This window comes from Mobula birostris, chromosome 2 (assembly GCF_030028105.1).
Source record: "Mobula birostris isolate sMobBir1 chromosome 2, sMobBir1.hap1, whole genome shotgun sequence".
Taxonomy (NCBI): domain Eukaryota; kingdom Metazoa; phylum Chordata; class Chondrichthyes; order Myliobatiformes; family Myliobatidae; genus Mobula; species Mobula birostris.
The window spans coordinates 13,554,213-13,580,788 of NC_092371.1; the positions used below are offsets into that span (position 1 = coordinate 13,554,213).

At 43.7% G+C, this 26,576-nt stretch overlaps 1 protein-coding gene across 4 annotated transcripts in view; it reads left to right on the top strand.

Moving 5' to 3' along the window:
* The first annotated feature begins 16,400 nt into the window (after positions 1 to 16,400).
* The window catches only part of LOC140212568 (aryl hydrocarbon receptor nuclear translocator-like), a 79,987-nt gene continuing 69,811 nt past the window's right edge, over positions 16,401 to 26,576 (top strand). For 2 of the 4 annotated variants that reach the window (XM_072283555.1, XM_072283560.1), the window contains exon 1: positions 16,401 to 16,667. In XM_072283555.1, the coding sequence (XP_072139656.1) occupies positions 16,646 to 16,667 (22 nt within the window). In that variant the 5' untranslated portion in view covers positions 16,401 to 16,645. The remainder of the gene's footprint in view (positions 16,668 to 26,576) is intronic. The other 2 variants (XM_072283538.1, XM_072283545.1) reach the window with 2 other exon arrangements.

Below are 26,576 nucleotides of genomic sequence, written 5' to 3' on the forward strand. Positions count from 1 at the left end.
TACATTATTTCTCTTTTTGTGCTTACTCTGTTCATGACATCCTCGATAGATATTAGTCTCATCCATGATATTCTTTGCATCCTCTTCAAAAACCAAATCTCTGCTGCTACAATTCGTTTCCTCATGTTACTAGATATTGCCCAATATTCTGAGCCATATAGCATAACTGGATATGTTAGAGGTAAATAAAATTATGAAGACTTTAGATAGGGTGAACGCAAGTAGACTTTTCCCCTGAGGTTGGGTGATACTAGAAGTAGTGGTCATAGATTTAGGGTGAAAGGTAAAATATTTAAATATTTAAGGGAACCCAGGGGGCCACTGTGCTCCATGCCCACTAATACGATGAACTGATAAGTGAGACTCTGGGCTGCTCCAGGGTTCAGATCTGAGGACTCAGTTTTGGTTCCGAATGCTGTTGTTCACTTCAATTGTTCGTATGACTACTATTTATTTTTCTTTCTCTTGTGCTTCGAGTTTCAGTCTTTTATTTTTATTTTTATTCTCTTTTTTTATTTGGGTTCTTTCGGGTTTCTTGCTTTGTGGCCACCTGTGAGCAAGCAAACCTCAAAAGCTTGTCTAATTTATATATTCTCTGATAATAAATATATTTGAATCTGAATCCGATTAATATACTTGAATGTTAAACTCCTTCATTCAGAGGGTAGCGAGAGAGTGGAACGAGCTGCCTGTAGGAGTAGTGGGCGGTTGAAAGGCCAAGGTAGGGTGAAGGTGCAGGGGATGTTTCAAATAGTAGGAGAGGCTAGGATCAGCGAGCACAAATTTTTAAAAGACAGATGGAAAGGAATTTCTGTAATCAGAGAGTGGAGAATCTGCTGAATCCATTGCCACAGATGGCTGTGGATGCCAAATCACTGGGTATATTTAAAGCGGAGGTTGATGGGTTCTTGATTAGTCAAGCATCAGAAGTTATGGGGAGAATGGGGTTGAGGGGGGATAATAAATCAGCGATGATGAAATGGCAGAACAGACCTGATAGGCTGAATGGCCTAATTCTGCCCCTATAGCTGATGTGCAAGAGATCCGGTTTGTGGTGGAATGGGATTGGTGGGAGTTCTCTGTCAGCCAGTGTAGACTGTATGGGCCGAATGGCCTCTTTCTACATGATAGGAAATTCTGCATACAGACGTGAAAAAAATGCTTAATTTGTATTTGTTGGATTAAACTTTAACATCCTTGTGAAGTTTATTGCATTTGTAACTTCTTTAATTATGGGGCGAGGAGAATGTTGTTACACCGGTTCAGGAATTAGCGATGGTATCTTCTGCTGCTCAGCAGGGTTTGGAGCACTGAGAGAGGTGAGAGAGCAAAGTCGACTTGAGATCAGGGCAGGGTGATGCAGGAGGGGCCCTTGTAAGAGTGTGTGTGTGTGTACGTGCGTCCCATGTTAGCTTAACAGTTAGTGTGATGCTATTACAGTTCAGGGAGTCAGAGTTCGGATTCAATCCCAACAGCAACATTAACACAATTGAAATTACGATTAGTTTATTATCACCCTCTGCACTGAATACAGTGAAAAACTCCAAGTTCAAATGTAATTGTCACTCAACCATACACAGGAATAAAGCCAGATTGAAACAGCGTTCTTCCGGACCAAGTTGCAAAATATATATTACAAAAATAATATAGCCCAAGTCCCTGAGTGTCATACCCTGTAGATTGATTGTGTATGGGTGTTGTACTGGAGCCACGTTTCCGCAGGAACTATCCGGCAGCACTCCTCGTATCACGCAAGTTGAGCCGTGGATGAATGCAATCCAGCTTGTCTTTGCAGGAGCAAACACTGGAGGGCAGCACCTGGGCAGATCCAGCCACATTGAGGGAACAGCACGATCACTCCGGTTAAGTATGATGACCCCCTAAGGGGTTGTCTGTTGGTGGCACCTCAGGCAGCTCTAGAGGCTGATCTGCGCATCCAGTACATCCAGGGGAGTGCTCGTGGAGATGACAGACTTGACCGCACAACACACACAAAGTTCTCCTCAGCTCAGCTTTTGGAAAATCAGATCACTCTTTGATCCTGCTTTTGCCAACGTACAGGCAGACGTACAGACTGGTGGGAAGATGGCGGTGATGTCTGTTATTTGTCAGGTAGGGTGCCGTGCACAATCCTGATTTGATGGAGACGGACGTGAGAGCACGGAGGGACATCTAGTGAAACTTCTGAAATGCCTGCTTCGCTCCTGCTGCTACTGCGTGGTCCAGAATCTCCGGAGGAGAAGGCCCCAAGTCCTTAGCTTTGCTTGTTGCTCGGCGGCTGGGGCGGGGTCGAAGCGCTCGGCAGAGGATGGTGCTCGGAGAGGCTGTGTTGGAGGGGCTGCTCGGAGGCTCGAAGTTTTTGGATGGATTCAGAGTCCGCCACAGTCTGGTGCTTCCAATGGGGCTGCATTGGCAAGTTGGCGGCACTTGGAGATTCATGGCGGGGAGAGTTCCTCCCTTCTGCCGCCTGCATGAGATGATGAGTCTTTTTTCTACCGTGCCCATGGTCTGCTCTTTATCAAATTATGGTATTGCTTTGCACTGTTGTAACTATATGTTATAATTATGTGGTTTTGTCAGTTTTAACCATATAACCATATAACAATTACAGCACAGAAACAGGCCATCTCGGCCCTTCTAGTCCATGCCGAACGCTTACCCTCACCTAGTCCCACCGACCTGCACTCAGCCCATAACCCTCCATTCCTTTCCTGTCCATTTGGCTATCCAATTTTACTTTAAATGACAACATCGAACCTGCCTCTACCACTTCTGCTGGAAGCTCGTTCCACACAGCTACCACTCTCTGAGTAAAGAAGTTCCCCCTCATGTTACCCTTAAACTTTTGCCCCCTAACTCTCAACTCATGTCCTCTTGTTTGAATCTCCCTACTCTCAATGGAAAAAGCCTATCCACGTCAACTCTATCCCCCTCATAATTTTAAATACCTCTATCAAGTCCCCCCTCAACCTTCTACGCTCCAAAGAATAAAGACCCAACTTGTTCAACCTTTCTCTATAACTTAGGTGATGAAATCCAGGTAAAATTCTAGTACTCTCTCTATTTTGTTTACATCTTTCCTATAATTCGGTGACCAGAACTGTACACAATACTCCAATTCTGTACTCTCTCTATTTTGTTTACATCTTTCCTATAATTCGGTGACCAGAACTGTACACAATACTCCAAAATTGGCCTTACCAATGCCTTGTACAACTTTAACATTACATCCCAACTCCTATACTCGATGCTCTGATTTATAAAGGCCCGCATACCAGAAGCTTTCTTCACCACCCTATCCACATGAGATTCAACCTTCAGGGAACTATGCACCATTATTCCTAGATCCCTCTGTTCTACTGCATTCTTCAATGCCCTACCATTTACCATGTATGTCCTATTTTGATTAGTCCTACCAAAATGTAGCACCTCGCATTTATCAGCATTAAACTCCATCTGCCATCTTTCAGCCCACTCTTCTAACTGGCCTAAATCTCTCTGCAAGCTTTGAAAACCTACTTCATTATCCACAACTCCACCTATCTTAGTATCATCTGCATACTTACTAATCCAATTTACCACCCCATCATCCAATATCATTAACGTATATGACAAACAACATTGGACCCAGTACAGATCCCTGAGGCACACCACTAGTCACCGGCCTCCAATCTGACAAACAGTTATCCACCACTACTCTCTGGCGTCTCCCATCCTGCCACTGCTGAATCCATTTCACTACTTCAATATTAATACCTAAAGATTGAACCTTCATAACTAACCTTCCATGTGGAACCTTGTCAAAGCCTTACTGAAGTCCATATAGACAACATCCACCACTTTACCCAAGTCAACTTTCCTAGTAACCTCTTCAAAAAATTCAATAAAATTTGTCAAACATGACCCTCCACGCACAAATCCATGTTGACTGTTCCTAATCAGACCCTGTCTATCCAGATAATTATATATACCATCTCTAAGAATACTTTCCATCAATTTACCCACCACTGACGTCAAACTCACAGGCCGATAATTGCTACGTTTACCATGGAAAACCATAGAAACTACAGCACAGAAACAGGCCTTTTGGCCCTTCTTGGCTGTGCCGAACCATTTTCTGCCTCGTCCCACTGACCTGCACACGGACCATATCCCTCCATACACCTCCCATCCATGTATCTGTCCAATTTATTCTTAAATCTTAAAAAAGAACCAGCATTTACCACCTAGTCTGGCAGCTCATTCCATACTCCCACCACTCTCTGTGTGAAGAAGCCTCCCCTAATGTTCCCTTTAAACTTTTCCCCCCTCACCCTTAACTCATGTCCTCTGGTTTTTTTCTCCCCTTGCCTCAGTGGAAAAAGCCTGCTTGCATTCACTCTATCTATACCCATCATAATTTTATATACCTCTATCAAATCTCCCCTCATTCTTCTACGCTCCAGGGAATAAAGTCCTAACCTATTCAACCTTTCTCTGTAACTGAGTTTCTCAAGTCCCGGCAACATCCTTGTAAACCTTCTCTGCACTCTTTCAACCTTATTTATATCCTTCCTGTAATTTGGTGACCAAAACTGAACACAATACTCCAGATCTGGCCTCACCAATGCCTTATACAACCTCATCATAACATTCCAGCTCTTATACTCAATACTTTGATTAATAAAGGCCAATGTACCAAAAGCTCTCCTTACGACCCTATCTACCTGTGACGCCACTTTTAGGGAATTTTATATCTGTATTCCCAGATCCCTCTGTTCCACTGCACTCCTCAGTGCCTTACCATTAACCCTGTATGTTCTACCTTGGTTTGTCCTAGCAACTTGCAATACCTCACACTTGTCTGTATTAAACTCCATCTGCCATTTTTCAGCCCATTTTTCCAGCTGGTCCAAGTCCCTCTTGCAGGCTCTGAAAACTTTCTTCACTGTCTACTACACCTCCAATCTTTGTATCATCAGCAAACTTGCTGATCCAATTTACCACATTATCATCCAGATCATTGATATAGATGACATATATCAATGGACCCAGCACTGATCCCTGTGGCACACCACTAGTCACAGACCTCCACTCAGAGAAGCAATTTTCTACCACCACTCTCTGGCTTCTTCCATCGAGCCAATGTCTAATCCAATTTACCACCTCTCCATGTATACCTAGCGACTGAATTTTCCTAACTAACCTCCCATGCGGACCTTGTGAAAGGCCTTACTGAAGTCCACGTAGACAATGTCCACTGCCTTCCCTTCATCCACTTTCCTGGTAACCTCCTCGAAAAACTCCAACAGATTGGTCAAACATGACCTACCACACACAAAGCCATGTTGACTCTCCCTAATAAGCCCCTGTCTATCCAAATGCTTGTAGATTCTGTCTCTTAGTACTCCCTCCAATAACTTACCTACTACCGACGTTAAACTTACTGGCCTATAATTTCCCAAATTACTTTTCGATCCTTTTTTAAACAACGGAACAACATGAGCCACTCTCCAATCCTCCGGCACCTCTCCTGTAGACAGCGACATTTTAAATATTTCTGCCAGGGCCCCTGCAATTTCAACACTACTTTTCTTCAAGGTCCGAGGGAACACCCTGTCAGGTCCCGGGGATTTATCCACTTTAATTTTCCTCAAGACAGCAAGGACCTCCTCCTTTTCGATCTGTACAGTTTCCATGATCTCACTACTTGTTTCCCATAATTCCATAGGCTTCATGCCAGTTTCCTTAGTAAATACAGACGCAAAAAACCTATTTAAGATCTCCCCCATTTCCTTTGGTTCCGCACATAGCCGACCACTCTGATCTTCAAGAGGACCAATTTTATCCCTTACAATCCTTTTGCTCTTAATATACCTGTAAAAGCTCTTTGGATTATCCTTCACTTTGACTGCCAAGGCAACCTCATGTCTTCTTTTAGCCCTCCTGATTTCTTTCTTAAGTATTTTCTTGCACTTCTTATACTCCTCAAGCAACTTATTTACTCCCTGCTTCCTATACATGTCATACAACTCCCTCTTTTTCTTTATCAGAGTTGCAATATCCCTTGAGAACTATGGTTCCTTATTCCTATTCACTTTGCCTTTAATCCTGACAGGAACATACAAATTCTGCACTCTCAAAATTTCTCCTTTGAAGGCTTTCCACCTACCGATCACATCCTTGCCAGAGAACAACCTGTCCCAATCCATGCTTTTTAGATCCTTTCTCACTTCTTCAAATTTGGCCGCCTTCCAGTTAAGAACCTCAACCCTAGGACCAGATCTATCCTTGTCCATGATCAAGTTGAAACTAATGGTGTTATGATCACTAGAACCAAAGTGCTCCCCTATACAGACTTCTGTCACTTGTCCTAACTCGTTTCCTAACAGGAGATCCAATATTGCATCCCCTCTAGTTGGTCCCTCTATATATTGATTTAGAAAACTTTCCTGAACACATTTTACAAACTCTAAACCATCTAGACCCCTAACAGTATGGGAGTCCCAATCAATATATGGAAAATTAAAATCCCCTACCACCACAACTTTACGTTTCCTGCAGTTGCCTCCTATCTCTTTGCAGATTTGCTCTTCCAATTCTCGTTGACTATTGGGTGGTCTGTAATACAATCCCACTAATGTGGCCATACTTTTCCTGTTTCTCAGCTCCACCCATAAGGACTCAGTAGACAAGCCCTCTAATCTGTTCTGCCTGAGCACTGCTGTAATATTTTCCCTAACAAGCAATGCTACTCCCCCACCTTTCATTCCTCTGCCTCGATCACATCTGAAACATCAGAACCCTGGGATATTAAGCTGCCAGTCCTGCCCCTCCTGTAGCCAAGTTTCACTAATTGCTATAACATCATAATTCCACGTGTCAATCCACGCCCTCAACTCATCCGCCTTCCCCGCAATACTCCTAGCATTGAAATATATACACCTCAGAAGATTTTTACCACCACTCACAGCCTTTCTATTAGCGGATTTGCTTGAACTTTTAACATCATTTATTTTCACCCCAGCCACACTGTCAGCTCTGGCGCTCTGGTTCCCATCCCCCTGCAAGTCTAGTTTAAAGCCTCCCCAATAGCACTAACAAACCTCCCTGAAAGGATATTGGTCCCCCCGTAGTTCAAGTGTAACCTGTCTCTCTTGTACAGGTCCCATCTGCCCCAGAAGAGGTACCAATTATCCTGAAATCTGAAACCCTGCCCCCTACACCAGTTCCTCAACCACTTGTTCATCCTCCAGAGCATCCTATTCCTACCTTCACTGGCACGTAGCACAGGTAGCAATCCTGAGATTACCACCCTCGAGGTCCTGCTTTTCAACTTCCTACCAAGCTCTCTATACTCACTCTCCAGGACCTCCTCACTCTTCCTTGATATGTCACTGGTACCGATGTGCACCATGACATCTGGCTGGTCACCCTCCCACTTCAGAATGTCATGCAAGCGATCAGAGACATCCTTGACCCTGGCACCCGGGAGGCAACAAACCATCCTGGATTCTCTGTCACGACCACAGAACCTCCTGTCTGTACCTCTAACTATCGAGTCCCCTATCACTACCGCTCTCCTCTTTTTCCACCCTCCCTTCTGCACTGCAGAGCCAGGCTCAGTGCCAGAGATCTGGCTACTGCAGCTTGTCCCAGGTAAGTCATCCCCCCAACAGTATCCAATGCGGTATACTTGTTGTTGAGGGGAATGGCCACAGGGGAACCTGGCTCTGCCTGCCCTTTCCTCTTCCCTTGCCTGACAGTGACCCAATTTCCTGTCCTCTGCTCCTTTGGCGTAACTACCTCCCTGTAGCTACTATCTATAATCTCCTCATTCTCCCGAGTGATCCGCAGGTCATCCAGCTCCTGCTCCAGTTCCCTAACGCGGTTTGTTAGGAGCTGCAGCTGGATGCACTTCTTGCAGGTGTCGTTGTCAGGGACACCGGAGAGCTTCCTGACTTCCCACACCCTGCAAGAGGAGCATTCCAACATCCTGCCTGGCATTCTCACTGCACTAAACAATCTGAACAAAAAACTTACCAGAACCTACCCTGGCCTCTGCCTGTTCTCGCCGAAGCCTGTTGAGCCAAAGCCGTCCCACTCTGACTCAGTCCACTCCGATGATGGCCGCTGTATATGGTGGTCTGCTTTTAAACCTTGGCGCGCTACGTCACGCGCCTGCGCAGTGCAGACCCTTCTCCCCGAGCAGTGTTTTAAAAAAAATGACTTTTTCTACCCGATTTCTTCACTCACTTCTTCAGCTGCTTGCTTGTTTACTCTTAGAATCCTTTTTAAACAATGGAACAACATGAGCAATACGCCAATCCTCCGGCACCACCGTTTCTAATGACATTTGAAATACTTCTGTCAGAGCCCCTGCTATTTCTACACTATTTTCCCTCAAGGTCCTAGGGAATATCCTGTCAGGACCCAGAGACTTATCCACTTTTATATTCCTTAAAAGCGCCAGTACTTCCTCTTCTTTAATCATCATAGGTTAACCATGATTAACCATGGGTGACAAGTGAGGTGGAAAATCAAGTCAGGTGGAAGAAGGCAGCATACATGAGGTTTAGGAAGCAGGGATCAGATGGGTCTATTGAGGAACATAGGGAAGCAAGAAAGGAGCTTAAGAAGGGGCTGAGAAGAGCAAGAAGGGGGCATGAGAAGGCCTTGGCGAGTAAGGTAAAGGAAAACCCCAAGGCATTCTTCAATTATGTGAAGAAAAAAAGGATGACAGGAGTGAAGGTAGGACCGATTAGAGATAAAGGTGGGAAGATGTGCCTGGGGGCTGTGGAAGTGAGCGAGGTCCTCAATGAATACTTCTCTTCGGTATTCACCAATGAGAGGGAACTTGATGACAGTGAGGACAATATGAGTGAGGTTGATGTTCTGGAGCATGTTGATATTAAGGGAGAGGAGGTGTTGGAGTTATTAAAATACATTAGGACGGATAAGTCCCCGGGGCCTGATGGAATATTCCCCAGGCTGCTCCACAAGGTGAGGGAAGAGATTGCTGAGCCTCTGGCTAGGATCTTTGCATCCCCGTTGTCTACAGGAATGGTACCGGAGGATTGGAGGGAGGCGAATGTTGTCTCCTTGTTCAAGAAAGGTAGTAGGGATAGTCCAGGTAATTATAGACCAGTGAGCCTTACGTCTGTGGTGGGAAAGCTGTTGGAAAAGATTCTTAGAGATAGGATCTCTGGGCATTTACAGAATCATGGTCTGATCAGGGACAGTCAGCACAGCTTTGTGAAGGGCAGATCGCGCCTAAGAAGCCTGATAGAGTTCTTTGAGGAGGTGACCAGGCATATAGATGAGGGTAGTGCAGTGGATGTGATCTATATGGAGTTTAGTAAGGCATTTGACAAGGTTCCACACGGTAGGCTTATTCAGAAAGTTAGAAGGCATGGGATCCAGGGAAGTTTGGCCAGGTGGATTCAGAATTGGCTTGCCTGCAGAAGGCAGAGGGTGGTGGTGGAGGGAGTACATTCAGCTTGGAGGATTGTGACTAGTGGTGTCCCACAAGGATCTGTTCTGGAACCTCTACTTTTCATGATTTTTATTAACGACCTGGATGTGGGGGTAGAAGGGTGGGTTGGCAAGTTTGCAGACGACACGAAGGTTGGTGGTGTTGTAGATAGTGTAGAGGATTGTCGAAGATTGCAGAGAGACATTGATAGGATGCAGAAGTGGCAGATGGAGTTCAACCCGGAGAAGTGTGAGGTGGTACACTTTGGAAGGACAAACTCCAAGGCAGAGTACAAAGTAAATGGCAGGATACTTGGTATTGTGGAGGAGCAGAGGGATCTGGGGGTACATGTCCACAGATCCCTGAAAGTTGCCTCATAGGTGGATAGGGTAGTTAAGAAAGCTTATGGGGTGTTACCTTTCATAAGTCAAGGGATAGAGTTTAAGAGTCGTGATGTAATGATGCAGCTCTATAAAACTCTGGTTAGGCCACACCTGGAGTACTGTGTCCAGTTCTGGTCGCCTCACTATAGGAAGGATGTGGAAGCATTGGAAAGGGTACAGAGGAGATTTAGCAGGATGCTGCCTGGTTTAGAGAGTATGCATTATGATCAGAGATTAAGGGCGCTAGGGCTTTACTCCTTGGAGAGAAGGAGGATGAGAGGAGACATGATAGAGGTGTACAAGATAATAAGAGGAATAGATAGAGTGGATAGCCAGCGCCTCTTCCCCAGGGCACCACTGCTCAATACAAGAGGACATGGCTTTAAGGTAAGGGGTGGGAAGTTCAAGGGGGATATTAGAGGAAGGTTTTTTACTCAGAGAGTGGTTGGTGTGTGGAATGCTTTTCCTGAGTCAGTGGTGGAGGTAGACACACTAGTGAAGTTTAAGAGACTACTAGACAGGTATATGGAGGAATTTAAGGTGGGGGCTTATATGAGAGGCAGGGTTTGAGGGTCAGCACAACATTGTGGGCCGAAGGGCCTGTACTGTGCTGTACTTTTCTATGTTCTATGTTCTATTGTTTCCATAACTTCCCTACCTGTTTCCCTTACCTTACACAATTCAATATCCTTCTCCTTAGTGAATACTGAAGAAAATAAATTGTTCAAAATCTCCCCCATCCCTTTTGGTTCCACACATAGCTGTCCACTCTGATTCTCTAAGTGACCAATTTTATCCCTCACTATCCTTTTGCTATTAATATAACTGTAGAAACCCTTTGGATTTATTTTTACCTTACTTGCCAAGGCAACCACAACATAACACTGAGGTACACAACACAGGTGTTGGCTCAGGTCTGTCACTGTAGATCACTGGGATACCATACAGGTGAGCTTACATTATATGGTACTGTTTAGCATAGATTATGCCGTGGAATTAACTGCAAATTTAAATAGGTTTTAAGTAGCTGATATACAAAATACTAGATTGCCGAGTTCTTTGAAATACTGTTGCTGCCCTGGCACGTGAAGACACTGAGATAATGTGCCATAAAAGTACTGATAAATATGATACCAAAGTAGATGTTAAACATTTATATTTCTCCAGTTCCGGACTTCTAACATTGAGATCACCTTCACATTGACAATATTTCATAAACAGTCATTATCATAAAGATTTTGGAAGTGAGAGGGGATATCTCCTCCCTTCTTACTATGCAGTCATTCTTCTGATTCCAACAATTTCATCCACTAAAATCAAAAAGGAGATGAAAGATAGGAATTATTTCACCAATATGGACCATTTTATCAACTTGCAGCAATGCCGGGGTATTATAAAGCCCTCTGCAATCCTTCAGTATTACACAGAAGGGGATACTCTGAGCAAGTCTGGACAGGGAGTTACTGCAAGCCATTTGATCTATCAATTAAGTGATTCTCATCATGCCTGAAAATTCCAGGAGAGTCTGCAAAACCTTGAGGATGAGATCTAAAAAGACATCCTTCTATTAAACAATCAAAACACAATTGTTTGCTGCAGCTTAATCACATTCCTGGATGTTATGCAACCCCAAATGATGAGCTTTGCCTCTAAACTGGAATTCAATGGACACCAACAACACTGTCCAGGAAAGTCTTTCTGCCCTTGCTGAATAAAGACTTCTTTTCTTGTCTGTAATTAACTAGATGTCTTATCAGACATAATAAATATAACTGAAAATAAATCATAATGCTGGTAACACGAGTGCAAATGGATGGGAATCTAGATTCAGAAAACTTACATCTGCCAGACCAGTCAGATTATGACTGTCAAAGACAAATATTACAACTCATGTATATGGAAGCTCTTGCCATCCCTAATAATTTCTTAACTTCTGAGAGCAAAGGGCATATAGTATATATACTTCAATAATAAATGTACTTTGAACTTTGAAGTTTGATGTCTATGACTCAAGTTTGAGATTACCATGAATTTTAATATGCTCATATTTTACTCTTGGTTTGTCCTGTGTTTCCTTGTGATATCATTCTGGAGGAGCATTGTATCATTTTTTTAATGCATGCATTTCTAAATGACGATAAACGGAAACTGAACTGAACTGAGAAGCTGAAGCAAGGGGTGGCCATTGTTAAAACTGTCCACTGTTGGTCCGACTAGTCGGCCTCCATGCTGCAGGACTGCTTCAATGATGCCGACTGGAATGTCTTCCATGATGAGGATGTCTCCAAGTTCACTGATGAAGTCACGTGCTTCATCCAGAACTGCATCTCAATGATGTTGTCCCCCAGAAGTCGGACAGAGTCTTCCCAAGCCAGAAACCCTGGATCAATAGTTCCGTGCGAACAGTACTTACCGCACGACACAGAGCTTACATTGCTGGCAATCAGCAGGAGCTCCAGAAAATCAGCTACCATCTGCGCAAAGTTATCAAGACTGCGAAACCAGAACACAGGGACAAGACTGAGTCAAGATTCACAACGAATAGTACACCTGACTTGTGGCGAGGGCTGCATACCATCGCAGACTTCAAAGCCAAACGCTGTGGTGCCGCCAACATCGCGGCCTCTCTCCCAAATGATCTCAATCGCTCTTACACTCGGTTCGATGTCTGAGTCTCCGAGGAAAGCCACCGCTACAACCTGCAACCTGGTCATCTCTGAGGCTGAGGGACGCAGATGTTTCCAACGAGTGGACAGTCGCAAGGCTGCGGGACTGGACGACATCCCAGGGCGAGTACTCAGGATGTGAGCAGTACAACTTGCAGGTGTGTTTACTGACATTTTTAATCTCTCCCTCTCCCAGTGTAGAGTGCCCTCCTGCTTCAAATTATCCACTATTGTCCCTGTACCAAAAAAGACCAAGGTAACATGCCTGAACGACTCGTGTCCTGTTGCACTCACCTCAATAATAAGAAAATACTTTGAGAGGCTGGTCAGGGATTACATCTGCAGCTTGCTACCACCCAGACTAGAACCTCTACAATGAGCCTATCGACACAACCGATCAACAGATGACGCAATAGCCACTGCTCCACATACCAGCCTCACACATCTGGAGAAGAAGGATGCTGATGTGAGAATGCTGTTCTTGGACTACAGTTCCGCATTTAACAACCATAATTCTATCCAGGCTCGACAAGAAGCTCAGAAACCTCAGCATTGACCCTGCCTTGTGCAGATGGATCCTGGATCTCCTGTCAGATCGTCAGCAGGTGGTAAGAGTGGGCTCCCTCACCTCTGCCCCACTGACTCTCAACACAGGAGCCCCACAGGGCTGCGTACTAAGTCCCCTCCTTTACCCCCGTATACCCATGACTGTGTCGCCACCCACAGTTCTAATCTGCTAATTAAAGTTGCCAATGACTCTACATTGATTGGCCGAATCTAAAACAAGAACGAGGTGACCTACAGAGAAAAAGTCATCTCTCTGACACAGTGGTGTCAAGAATACAACCTCTCCCTCAATGTCGCAAAAACAAAGGAGTTGGTTGTGGATTACAGGAGGAATGGAGACTGGCTAACCCCTATTGACATCAATGGATCTGGGGTTCAGAGGGTGAACAGCTTTAAGTTCCTCGGCATCCACATCATCAAGGACCTCATGTGGTCTGTACGCACCAGCTGTGTGGTGGGAAAGGCACAACAGCACCTCTTTCACCTCAGACGGTTGAGGAAATTTGGTATGGGCCCCCAAATCCTAAGAACTTTCAACAGGGGCACAATTGAGAACTTCCTGACTGGCTGCATCACTGCCTGGTAATGGGAACTGTACCTCCCTTAATCGCAGGACTCTGCAGAGAGTGGTGAGGACAGCCCAGCGCATCTGTAGATGTGAACTTCCCATGATTCAAGACATTTACAAAGACAGGTGTGTAAAAAGGGCCCGTAAGATCATTGGGGACCCGAGTCACCCCAGCCACAAACTGTTCCAGCTGCTACCATTTGGGAAATGGTACCGCAGCATTAAAACCAGGACCAGCAGGCTCCAGGACAGCTTCTTCCACCAGACCATCAGACTGATTAACTCACGCTGATTTGAGTGTACTCTATATTACATTGACTGTTCTATTTATTACAAATTATTATAAATTACTATGATTGCACATTGCACATTTAGACGGAGACGTCATAGTCATAGTCATACTTTATTGATCCCGGGGGAAATTGGTTTTCGTTACAGTTGCACCATAGATAACTAAATAGTAATAAAACCTTAAATAATTACATAGTAATATGTAAATTATGCCAGGAAATAAGTCCAGGACCAGCCTATTGGCGCAGGGTGTCTGACCCTCCAAGGGGCGAGTTGTAAAATTTGATGGCCACAGGCAGGAATGACTTCCTATGACGCTCTGTGTTGCATCTCGGAGGAATGAGTCTCTGGCTGAATGTACTCCTGTGTCCAACCAGTACATTATGTAGTGGATGGGAGACATTGTCCAAGATGGCATGCAACTTGGACAGCATCCTCTTTTCAGACACCACCGTCAGAGAGTCCAGTTCCAGCCCCACAACATCACTGGCCTTATGAATGAGATTGTTGATTCTGTTGGTGTCTGCTACCCTCAGCCTGCTGCCCCAGCACACAACAGCAAACATGATCGCACTGGCCACCACAGACTCGTAGAACATCTTCAGCATCGTCTGACAGATGTTAAAGGACCTCAGTCTCCTCAGGAAATAATACAACGAACATTAATTTTAGAGTTTTTGAAAGTGAGTCAAAAACCTTTTAATGTCCTCTAAGGTGAACCCAACCCTTACCTTCTACAGAGCCCTCCATGTTTCTATCTTCCATGTGCCTATCCAATGTCCCTTGTGTATCTGGCTCTACCACCACTCCCGGAGATGGCAGCGTGTTCCAAGGACCCATCACTCTGTGTAAAAAAAATCTGACATCTCTGCTATACTTTTCTCTAATTAGCTTAAAATTCAGCCCCCTTGTATCAGCCATTTCCACCCTGGGGAAAAGTCTCTGGCTGTCCACTCAATCTTTACCTCTTATCATCTTGTATATCATGTCACCTTTCATCATTGCTCGATGGTGTTGTTCTGCTGAACATAAACACAAGAGATTCTGCAGATGCTGTCGCCTGATGCACTGTCAAAAGCTAACGTAGGTTGGGGCACTGCTTTGCCGAGCACCTCCACTCCATCTGCTAAAAGTGGGATTTACCAGTGGACAACCATTTTAATTCCAATACTCATGCCCATTCTGTCATGTCGGCTCATTGCTTCCTCTACTGTCACGGTGAGGCCACGTTCCGGTTGGAGGAGCAACACCTCATTTGGATAGCCTCCAACCTGATGGTAATTCCCCTTCCCCTCCCATTCCCACTTTTTCCCTTCCCCTTACTTGCCTATCACCTCCCCCCGCCCCCGTGCCCCGCCACCTTCCCTTCCTCCCATGTCCACTGTACTTTCTTATCAGATTTCCTCTCCTCCAGCCATTCAGAAATCCCTTGTGTAGATGCTGAATTCCTCGGGCACTGTGGGCGTGCTATGTTGGAGCCCATGATTTGTGGCAAAACTTGCGGCTGCTCCCAGCACATCCTTAGGTTGTCTTGGTTTAATCGCAAAGGACTCCTTTTACCGTATGTTTCAATGTACATGTGATAAATATCTCTGAATCTGAATACATAAACAAATATTTACCTTCCATTGTTCTAACATTTGTTCGTACCAAGGGTGTGAATTATTATTGCTTAATAATTTTAAGCAATAATAATTTTAAAACACACACCCATAGGGTTTAGAAAGTTATAATAGAGAACTTCCTCTATGAAATGTCCTGGCGTCATTCCACCCTTCCCCCAGTGGACGAGTGGCGGTGTTAATTGTGTGAAATATTTATGAGGGTGCGTTGTATTTATATATTTTGTAATTTTAATATATTTCAAAATTCAACCCTACATTTTATTTTGAGCTTGGTCTAGCCAAACGCAGCGGATTTTTATTCTTTTTTTGTCGATGCGTTAAAGGTTACACTAGGTGACGACGAAACAAAGCGCTTGAGTAAAAATGTGTGGGGCGTTGAGTGGGCATTATGAAGCCAGTTACAATTTAACTTCACTAAATGCTAACCAATACTAACCCGAGTTGATAGGAAAATTTTAAGCTTAATTATGGCACTTCTTCACAACTTCGCTTTTAACAATAATGTCCCTTTCTGGGACATCACTACTGCAAATGTAGGAGTCGGAGACAATATTAGAGTATATTTTAAAAGAGATGTTTGTTTTTAAAATATGAAAAGTCATAAAAAATTGGCCAGTTCAAAAACAATTACTTCCCTCCCCCACACAAAAAAAACTTCTCCCGATGAATTCTTAGGAAGGACAAAACTTCGCAACTCGGTACATTCTCCGGCTCGGAGGAGGAGGGAAGCTGTCAATCAACCCGGGACAGGGCGGGACGTTCGGAACGGACGGACGGAAGGCACCCGGCGATTGGTGAAAGCTAAAACCTGTCAAAGGGACTCCCCGCCCCCTTAGTGCCAGCAGGAACGCAGGGGAGGGAATCCCAGCAGGTTTGGTTGCGCGGTAGCGAAGGCCTCCATTTTGTTGAAGTTTTCTCGCGTCCCCGAGTTTGTCCCCACCGTTCAGCCCCACGCCCAGACCGACCCTCCGGTAGCCGAGCGCGGGCAGACCCCAGAGGAGCACCAGCCGCCCTTGCGTTGGCGGCGGATGTACCGGCGGCCGGAGGTCGAGGAGAGGAGGAGGAGGCGACGACCGCCGCTTCGCTGATCTATGGCCACAGCTGTAAACCCAGGTGAGCGGCTGCCTCAAAATCGAGGCCCAGGCTTCAAGGCGACTTCAAGGCCATTGCTCTCCTTGCGCACCCCTGTCACCAGTTACAGGATTGAGTGATGGGAGCTGACGCCTATTACTGATGTTAATTTATTCAACGTTTATTATTCTTTCTTTTTAACGTTACTTTACTGTCGATGTAGTTTTCACAATGGGAGATTCCTATATTTTGGTCACACTTTTTAGCTTCAACTTTTTATTCCCCCCTCCCCCTAATGGGGATGTTGTTGTACTACAGCGTGACATGTTTACATAGCACGTTTGGATTGTGGTCGTCTGGAATTTAGAATGAAATATTGTGCAGACATAATGTTTTCCGCCTTTAGGTCAAGTTTAAATTTATTGTCATGGGCACACATGCAGGGTACAAATGCCATGAAAATCAGATTTTTTTGCCGCACGTTACATTACAAGATATTATAATTTAGTTATACAGTCCTTATAAAAAGTATTCAAACCACCCCCCCCCCCGGAAGTTTTACAACATTGAATCACAGTGGATTTAATTTGGCTTTGTTGACACTGATCAATAGAAAAAGACTTGTATCAAAGTGAAAACAGATCTCTACAAAGTGATTTAAATTCGTTACATATATAAAACACAAAAAAATTGTTTGTCTAAGTATTCACCCCCTTTTAATATGACACACCAAATCATTGGTGCAACCAATTAATTTGAAGTCACATAATTAGTTAAATGGAGAGATGTTTTTGGAGACCTGTGTGCAGTCAAGATGTTTCAATCGATTATAGTAAAAATGCACCTGTATCTGGAAGGTCCAACTGCTGGTGAGTCAGTATCCTGGCAAAAACTACACCATGAAGACCACCAAGCATCTCTGCGAAAAGGTTATTGAAGAGCACAAGTCACGAGATGGATACAAGAACACTGAATATCCCTTGGAATACAGTAAAGTCAATCATCAAGAAATGGAAAGGATGGCACAGCCAGGTAAATCTGCCAGATTGTCCTTAAAAAAAAACTGAGTGACCGTGGAAGAAGGGGACTAGTGAGGTAGGCCACCAAGAGACCTATGACAATTGTGAAAGACATAAGCTTCAGTGGCTGAGATGGGAGAGACTGCACATACAACAAGTTGCTGGGTGCTTCTCCAGTTGCAGCTTTATGGGAGAGTGGCAAAGAGAACACCCTTGTTGAAAAAAATGCACAGAAGGCATGTGGAGTCAGCTGGAAGAAGGCTGTATGGTCTGATGAAACCACAATTGAGATGTTTTGGCATAAGCCAAAAACTGCACATCATCAGAAACACACCATCCCTACTGTGAAGCACGGTGATGGCTACATCATGCTGTGGGGATACTTAACTACAGCAGGCCCTGGAAGGCTTGTGAAGGTAGAGGGTAAAATGAATGCAGGGAAATCCTGTAGGAAAACCTGATGCCATCTGCAAGAGAACTGCAACTTGGGATATTTGTTTTCCAGCAAGACAATGACCCCAAGCATAAAGCCAAAACTATAATGGCTTAAAAACAACAAAGTTAATGTCCTGGAGTGGCCAAGTCAAAGTCCAGACTTCAATCCAATTGAGAATTTGTGGTTGGACTTGAAAAGGGCTGTTTACTCATGATTCCCATGCAATCTGACAGAGCTTGAGCAGTTTTGTAAAGAAGAATGGGGAAAAATTGCAGTGTCCAGATATACAAAGCTGATATAGAGTAAACAGACTCGAGGCTGTAATTGCTGCCAAGGGTGCAATTATTTATGTAATCAATTATTTGGGTTTTATATTTGTAATTAATTTAGATCACTTTGTAGAGATCAGTTTTCACTTTGACACAAAAAAGTCATTTTCTGTTAAACAGTGTCAAAAAAGTCAAATTAAATCCACAGTGCTTCAATGTTGTAAAACAATAAAACATGAAAACTTCCAAGGGGCGTGAATACTTTCTATAAGCACTGTACATTGGGGCTCCACAGCAGCCTAGTGGTTAGCATAATGCTATTACATCTCGGGTGTTTTGGAGTTCATCCTCCCAGTGGAATGCATGGGTTTTCACTGCATCCCTTGGTTCCCTCTCACAGTCCAAAGATCTACTGGGTAGGTTAATTGGTCATTGTAAATTGTCCTGTGATTAGATTGGGGTTGTGGAATTGCTGGACGAGCCTGCTCTGTGCTGCATCATTAAAACTTAACTTAAAAAATAAAATTTAATAAATGAACATCAAAATCGTAAGCACAGCTCTAATCACTACAGTCTAGCAATACAAAGCCCACTTTGATCTTTTTCACTAACATGCTTTATTGTAATTAATTTTTTTCTTGTAAAATCATTCAGGTTTATTGTCATTTGACCATATGCCTGTATACTGCCAAATGAAACAATGTTCCTGTGGACCAAGGTGCATAACACAGTACATGTAACTCACACACACAGCACACAAGGTGATATAACCACAAATAAATTAACAAATAAAAAATATATTCCAGAAATAAACAAAATAAATGAAACAAAAATGGTTTGTGAATGCTGCTTATATGATGCTAAAGAACACAGGTGCAAGATCGAGAGAGACAAGTTTAAATAGACAATTGGTCTAAGGTAGTGTTAATGTTTTTCAGCTTAGGTCAAGGACCTGATGTAGTGAGGGAGAAGCTGTTGAATGTTTAGGTGTGGGTCAACATTTGTCAGGCTCTTGTAACTCCTGCTCAATGAACAACATTGTGAAAATGGTGGTGGGAGTCCTTGATGAATTCAATGTTTAATGTCATTTCCAGTATACAAGTGTAAAGGAGAATGAAAGAATTGTTAACAGAGGAAAGACTGCAGATGCTGGAAATTCAAAGCAACACACACAAAATGCTAGAGGAACTCAGCAGGTCAGGCAGCATCTATGAAACTGAATAAACAGTCGACATTTTGGGCTGAGACCCTTCCTCAGGACTGACAAAGGTGTTTATTTACTGTTTATTCCTCTCTGGATGCTGGAAATTCAAGGCAGCATGCAAAATGCTGGAAGAACGCAGGAGGTCAGGTAGCACAATCAAAATGAGTTCCTCTGGCATTTGGTGTGTGTTGCACTTCAGAATCTCTTGTGTTACAGAAGCAGCCTCTTAGGACCACAAAGTGCATGCTGACTATCAATATCCACTTAGACTGTTTTATTTATTATTGTACTGCCCAAATTTATTTGTTCTTCCAACTGCCAAAACCCTAACCTTCTGAATTCCTTCCCTTAACCTTGTATCTCTTGACATTTTTTTCAACACTCAGTAAATCAAGCATCATGAGCAAGCTTCTTGTCTGTGTTGATATTTCCAATCTGAGAATACACTTTTGCTGTGTAACAAGTGCTCGATCAATGGAAGCAGCTTTAATGCAGAAATTCTTAACAAAGCTTTCCAATCTGTGTGTGTATCCGGCTTATAAATCAGGGCTGTTCACTCTCACACTGGTTTAAAAGGCTCCACGTTGTAAATTTTCAAGTATAGATGTGCAATATAAGCTGTTATTGTAACAGTGTACTAGCATAACAAGCAGTGTTCAGCAGTAGCTATGTAATATTACAGCACAGTGGGCCCTCAAAAGCCATCTCAGAATCTGGAAAGCCAGGTGGCAAGATGGAGCTTAGACCACTCCTCTCTGCTCTACCCACTCTACATGATGATTGTGAGGCTAAGCACAGCTCCACTGCTGTATTTAAGTCTGACAACGCCACTGTTGTTGGCCGAATCAAAGGTGTTGACGAGTTAGTATTGAGGAGGAAGATTGAAAATCTAGCTGAATGGTGCCACAGCAACTTCCCGCTCAATGTCAGCAAGACCAAAGAGCTGATTATTGATTACACGAGGAGGAAAATGGGGGTCCGTGAGCCAGTCATCATCAGGGAGTCAGCACCTTTATTCCTGGCGTTGTCATTTCAGATGATCTGTCCTGGGTCCAGCTTGCAAGTGCCATTACAAAGAAGGCACAGCAACGCCTCTACCTAGGAGTTCGCAAAGATTCAGCATGTCAGGTGACTTTGATAAATTTACTTTGAACTTTGGAAGGAAGCCATCCTTAATCCTGAGGAACTATGAACATGGACCCCCCCAAATCTCTGCCATTAAACTTGTACTCTGCCTTGAAGTTTGACCTTCCGAAGTGTATCACTTCATACTTGGAGTAGGCACCTCCTAAGTATAGCGAAATATGGTGGAAAAGCTTTTGAACAGCATGTTGTCTGGCTGCCAACTATAAACAATTATTGTAAAGACCATGTACAAATCACACCTGTGACTGTGGCATCCTCTTTTTAGGAAACACTGGAATACAGTTTAGATGTAGTTTCATTTCCCGCAAGTTTTGCACCAGGAATAGAAAGGTGAGTTTGTGTTGTCTCAGTGTTCCTCAGTGCTGAACAGACTTTGCAAATGTGGTCTGCAGCCATTGGGCTCCTGGACCGGCTTCACTCGCTTCAGTGCTGAACTGGCCCCGTGACTGTAAACTCACTTTGAGGGACGATCGGTTTGCAGGATTCTTTTTCGCACATTGGATGCTTATTATTTTTTGTGGTGTGGAGGTTATCGTACTTTCTATTCTGTTCCTTTGTTTTGTGGCTGCCTACGTGAAGATGAATAAGGTGTACATAAATAATAAATGTACTTTGAGCTTGGTGCTTTAAAATTGTATCCTTTCCAATAAATCTGCTTTAGAGTTTTCCAATTCCATTGCTTCAAGAGAAGCAGAACAAGTATGACTCATAATTAGGTTTATTATAACTGTCATATGTGACCTGAAATTTACTGTTTAACAGTGCAAAATTACAAAATAGTGCCAAAAAAAGGCATCAACATTGGTGTGGTTGCGTGCAGAAAAAAACCTACATTGTTTGTTTATTCTTTCTTTCTTATTGTACATTTAGAGCACTGGGGATGTCAGACAGGACAGTGAAATGCTGTGCTTGCAGGATGTGGGAAGGCTGGGAAACTTCCAGTAAACCCTGACAACTACACCTGCAAGAAAAGCATCTAGTTGCTGATTCTAACAGACTATGTTAAGGAGTTGGAGCTGGAACGGGATGAACTACAGATCATTTGGGAGGCTGAGGGGTTCATAGACAGGATATGCAGGGAGGTAGTTACACCCAAGGTGCAGGACGCAAATAACTGGGTGACCACCAGGAGGGTGAAGCCAGTGCAGTGAATCCCTGTGGCCATTCTCCTCTGCATACATTTGGGAAGGGAAAGGGGGATGACCTAGTAGAGGAAGGCCACAATGGTCAGGTCTGTAGCACTGAGTCTAGCTCTGTGGCTCAGAAGGGAAAAAAGGGTCGAAGAGGTGAGCTGTAGTGATGGGGGATTCATTGGTTAGGGAAAGAGGAAACTGGTTCTGTGGACAAGAACAACATTCCCAGATGGTTTGTTGCCTCCAGGGTGCCAGATTTGGGACATCTCAAATTGTGTCCGCAGCATTCTTAGTGAGAGGATGAGCAGGCAGAGGTGGTGGTCCACGTTGGTACCAATATCATGGGTAGGATGGGTGACAAGGTCCTGCCAAGTGAATTCAGGAAGTTGGGTGCTAAGTCAAAGGACAGGACTTCCAGGGTTGGGATTTCAGGATTGCCATGTCCTGGTGAGGCCAGAAATAAGAAGATTATACAGTTTAACACCTGGCTAAGGAGTTGGTGTAGGAGGGAGGGCTTCAGATTTTTGCATCTTTGGGCTCTCTTTCAGGGAAGGTGGGACCTGTACAGAAGGGGTGGTTTGCACCTGAACTGGAGGGAGTCTAATCGTCAAGTGGGAAGGTTTACTAGAGTTGCACAGGGTGATTTAAACTCGAGTTGTAGAGGGATGGGAGCCAGAGTGCCAGAGCAGATAGAGGAGAGGTTGTGTACAAAGATGCTGTTAAGCCTGCATACAAGGTCAGGAATTGAAAGGTTGAGCATGATGGGACTAATGTTCTGAGCTGCATACATTTCAATGCAAGGAGTATTGTAGGAAAAGCTGATCAGCTTGGCGTGGATCACCACGTGTAATCATTAAAGAGATTTGGTTGCAGGAGGGGCAAGACTGGCCACTCAATATTCCGGGGTTCTGTTGTTTCAGATGTAAGAGTGGGGGTGGGGGGGGGGTTAAAGAAGGAGGGGTGGCATTACTATTCAGGGGAAATGTCATGACAGTGCTCAGTCAGGTCAGACTGGAGAGCTTGTCTCGTGAGGCTTTATAGGTAGAACAGGAATAAGAAAGGTATGACTCATTAATGGTATTATAATTATAGCTTACCCAATGGTGTGTGGGATTTAGAAAAGCAGATTTGCGGTGAGATTGCAGATCATTGCAAGAAACATAAGGTTGTGATAGTTGGTGATTTTAACTTTCCGTATATTGACTGGAACTCCCATGCTGTAAAAGAGCTGGATGGGAAATAGTTTGTCAAATATGTTCAGGAATGTTGCCTTAATCAGTATATAGAGGTTCCAGCTAGAGACCGTGCGAACCTAGAACTCCTGTTTAGGGAATGAGACAGGGTAGGTGACAGAAATTTGTATATGGGAACACTTTGCAGCAAGTGATCATAATGCTCTTGGTTTCAAGGTAATTGTGGAAAAGGATGTCTAATACTTGGGTTGAGATTCTAAATTAGAGGAAGTGCAATTTTGATGGTATCAGAAAGGATTTGACACTTATGGATTGGGACAAGTTTTCTGGCAAAGGCATACTTAGAAAGTGGGAGGCTTTCAAAAGTGAAATTTTGAAAGTACAGGGTTTGTACATTCCTGTCAGAATAAAAGGCAAGGATAGCAGGAATAGTCAGGTAGGAACAAATGAGGTACTTAAGTATAAGAAATGCAAGAGAACACTGCAGGAAATCAGGAGGGTTAAATGAAGGCATGAGGTTGTAATAGCAGACAAGGTGAATAAGGGCTTCTACAGAGCAAAAGGTTAGCAAGGGGCAAAAATTAGTCCTCTGGAAGATCGGAGTGGTAATCTTTGTGGAACCAAAAGAGATGGGGGAGATCTTAAATGGATGGATTTTTTTTTTGCATCTGCATTTACTCAGGAGGTGGACACAGTCTATAAACACGAGGCAGTGCAGCGCAAGGTCATGGACCCTGTACAGATTACAGAGGAGTGTTGCTCTCTGAGGCATATTAGGGTGGATAAAATTGCCAGGGCCTGACAGGGTGTTCTCTTGGACTCTGTGAGAGGCAAGTGCAGAAATTACAGAGGCCCTAGAGGAATGAAAGATAACTTGTGTTGTTCTGTTTAAGAAAGGCTCTAAGAATAAGGCAGGAAATTATAAGCCATTGAAACTGACATCAGTGGTGTGAAAGTTATTGGAAGATATTCTAAGAGACTGGATATATAAGCATTTAGATAGACAGGGATTAATTAGGCATTGTCAACATATCTTTGTGCGTGGTGAGTCATGTCTAACAATCTTATACAGGAAGTTAGGAAAGTTGAAGGCAAGGCAGTGGGTGTTGTTTACACAGACTTTAGCAAGGTCTTTGGCAAGGTCTCACATAGGAGGTTGGTCCAAAGGTTCAGTTACTTCGCATTCAAGATGAGATAGTAAATTGGATTAGATATTGGCTTTATAGAAGAAGTCAGAGGGTGGTTATAGATGATTGCTTCTCTGACTGGAGGCCTGTTACTAGCGGAATGGCACAGCGATTAGTGCTGGGTCTGTTGTTAGTTATCTACTATATATCAACAATCTGGATGGTAACGTAAACTGGATCAGCAAATTTGCAGATGACACCAAGATTGAGGGAATATTAGAAAGAAGGACTATCAAAGCTTGCTGTGGGATCTGGACCAGCGGGAGAAATGGGCTGAAAAATGGCAGATGGAACTTAATGCAGACAAGTGTGAGGTATTGCACTTTGGGAGGACCAACCAGGGTAGGTATTCGTGGTGAGCGGTAGGGCACTGAGGATTGTGGTAGAATAGAGGGATCTGGAAATATAGATTCATAATTCCACAAAAATAGTGTTACAGGTTGATAGGTATGATTTTTTTAAAAAAGCTTTTTGGCAGATTGGCCTTCATTAAGCAATGCATTGAGTAAATATGGAGTTGGGATGTCTTGTTGAAATAGTTTAAGACATTAGGGAGGCCTAATTTGGTGCGATGTGTCCAGTTTTGGTCATCCTACTCACAGGAAAGAAATAAGATTGAAAGAGTGCAAAGAAAATTTACAAGGATGTTGTGGGGACTTAAGGATCTGTTACAATGACCAGTTAACCTACTAACTGGTATGTCTGGACTGTGGGAGGAAATCCACATGGTTACAGAGAGAATGTACAAACTCCTTACAGATGGTGCCAGAATTAAACTCAGAACTCTGAAATACCCCAAGCTGTAAGAGCATCGCTCTTAACTGCTAAGCTACCATATATAGTATGAAATATAGCATCATAGAAAGACTTAAGAAAAATTTGTTTGCACTTCTGAGGTGCAAGATAGAGAAGTTGCGTATGTAGATGCAAGACTGCAGATGCTGAAATGTGGAGCAAAAATCTAACTGCTGAAGGAACTGTGCATGTCGAGCAGCCTCTGTTGGGGTGAGGGGTGTAGGGGAACAAATTTATCAATGATTCAGGGATCTGCATCAGGATTTATGGGTATCTGAGAATCCTCACAGACACCTTGGGCTCTTCCAAAAATTCCCAGAAAGTCAATTCCTATGGTGGTTGAAATGATACTTCATTTCCATCCAAATGGTCAAGACGGTAAGATATTGGAGCAGAATCAGACCATTCAGTCCATCGTCTCTGCTCCGCCATTCCATCATAGCTGATTTATTATCCCTCTCAACCACATCCTCCTGCTTTCTCCCCCTAACCTTTGATACCCTTACTAATCACGAACCTCTATCAACCTCTGCTTTAGATATACCCTGTGACTTGGCCTGCACAGCCATCTCGGGCAATGAATTCCACAGATTCATCACCCTCTGGCTAAAGAAATTCCTCATCTCTGTTCTAAATGAACATACCTCTATTCTGAGGCAGTGCCATTTGATCCTAGACTCCCCAACTACAGGAAACATCCTCTTCACGTCCACTTTATCGAGGGCTTTCAATATTTGGTAGGTTTCAATGAGATCATCCCAGACACTTCTAATACAGTCCCAGGCCATCAAACCTGGTTCTCGTATGCTAACCTATTCATTGCTGGAACCATTCCCATAAACCTCCTCTGGATCTTCTCCAATGCCAGCACATCATTCCTTAGATTATGGGAACAAAACTGCTCTCAATACTCCAACCACGGTCTGACCAATGCCTTTATAAAGCCTAAGCATCACATCCTTGCTTTTAAACTCTAGTCCTCTGGCAAGGCAATGAACGCTAACTACTATCACTATGCTCCGGTTCTCTGGCTTTCTGCAGGTTGATCAGCATCTGTGGGAGGGAAAGAATTGTTGACATTTCAGGTTGAAACCCTGCTTTGAGATTGAGAATTGAGTGGGGAATCTGAGGTGATTGATGGACTGAGGAGGGGTTTTAAGATGGGGCCGGTAAGTACTGCCAAGTGGGGGTGGAGTGATTGTTAGATGGAGGCAAAAGGAGTTGTGTAGGGTCAAAAATTTTACAGCCCTTCACCTGAAGTCGATTTATCACCCACCCTGCTTGTGGACTGTTTGTCCCAATCATATCACAGAGGAGGCTACTTTGTATCCATGCCAGGACCACCAGATTCAAAAACAGTTAATTTTCTCAAGCAGTAAAGCTGATCAACACCTCCACCCACAAACGCCACCACTACTTTATTATTTCCTGTCAGTCCCTTATGTATAGCCTCGTGTCATTTTATGGACACAGGATCAATCATTGATATTTTCAAAAAATATATATTATATGTCTTATTATTGCATTTGTTATCTTTTGTGTGGTATTTTGTGCTGCATTGTATCTGGA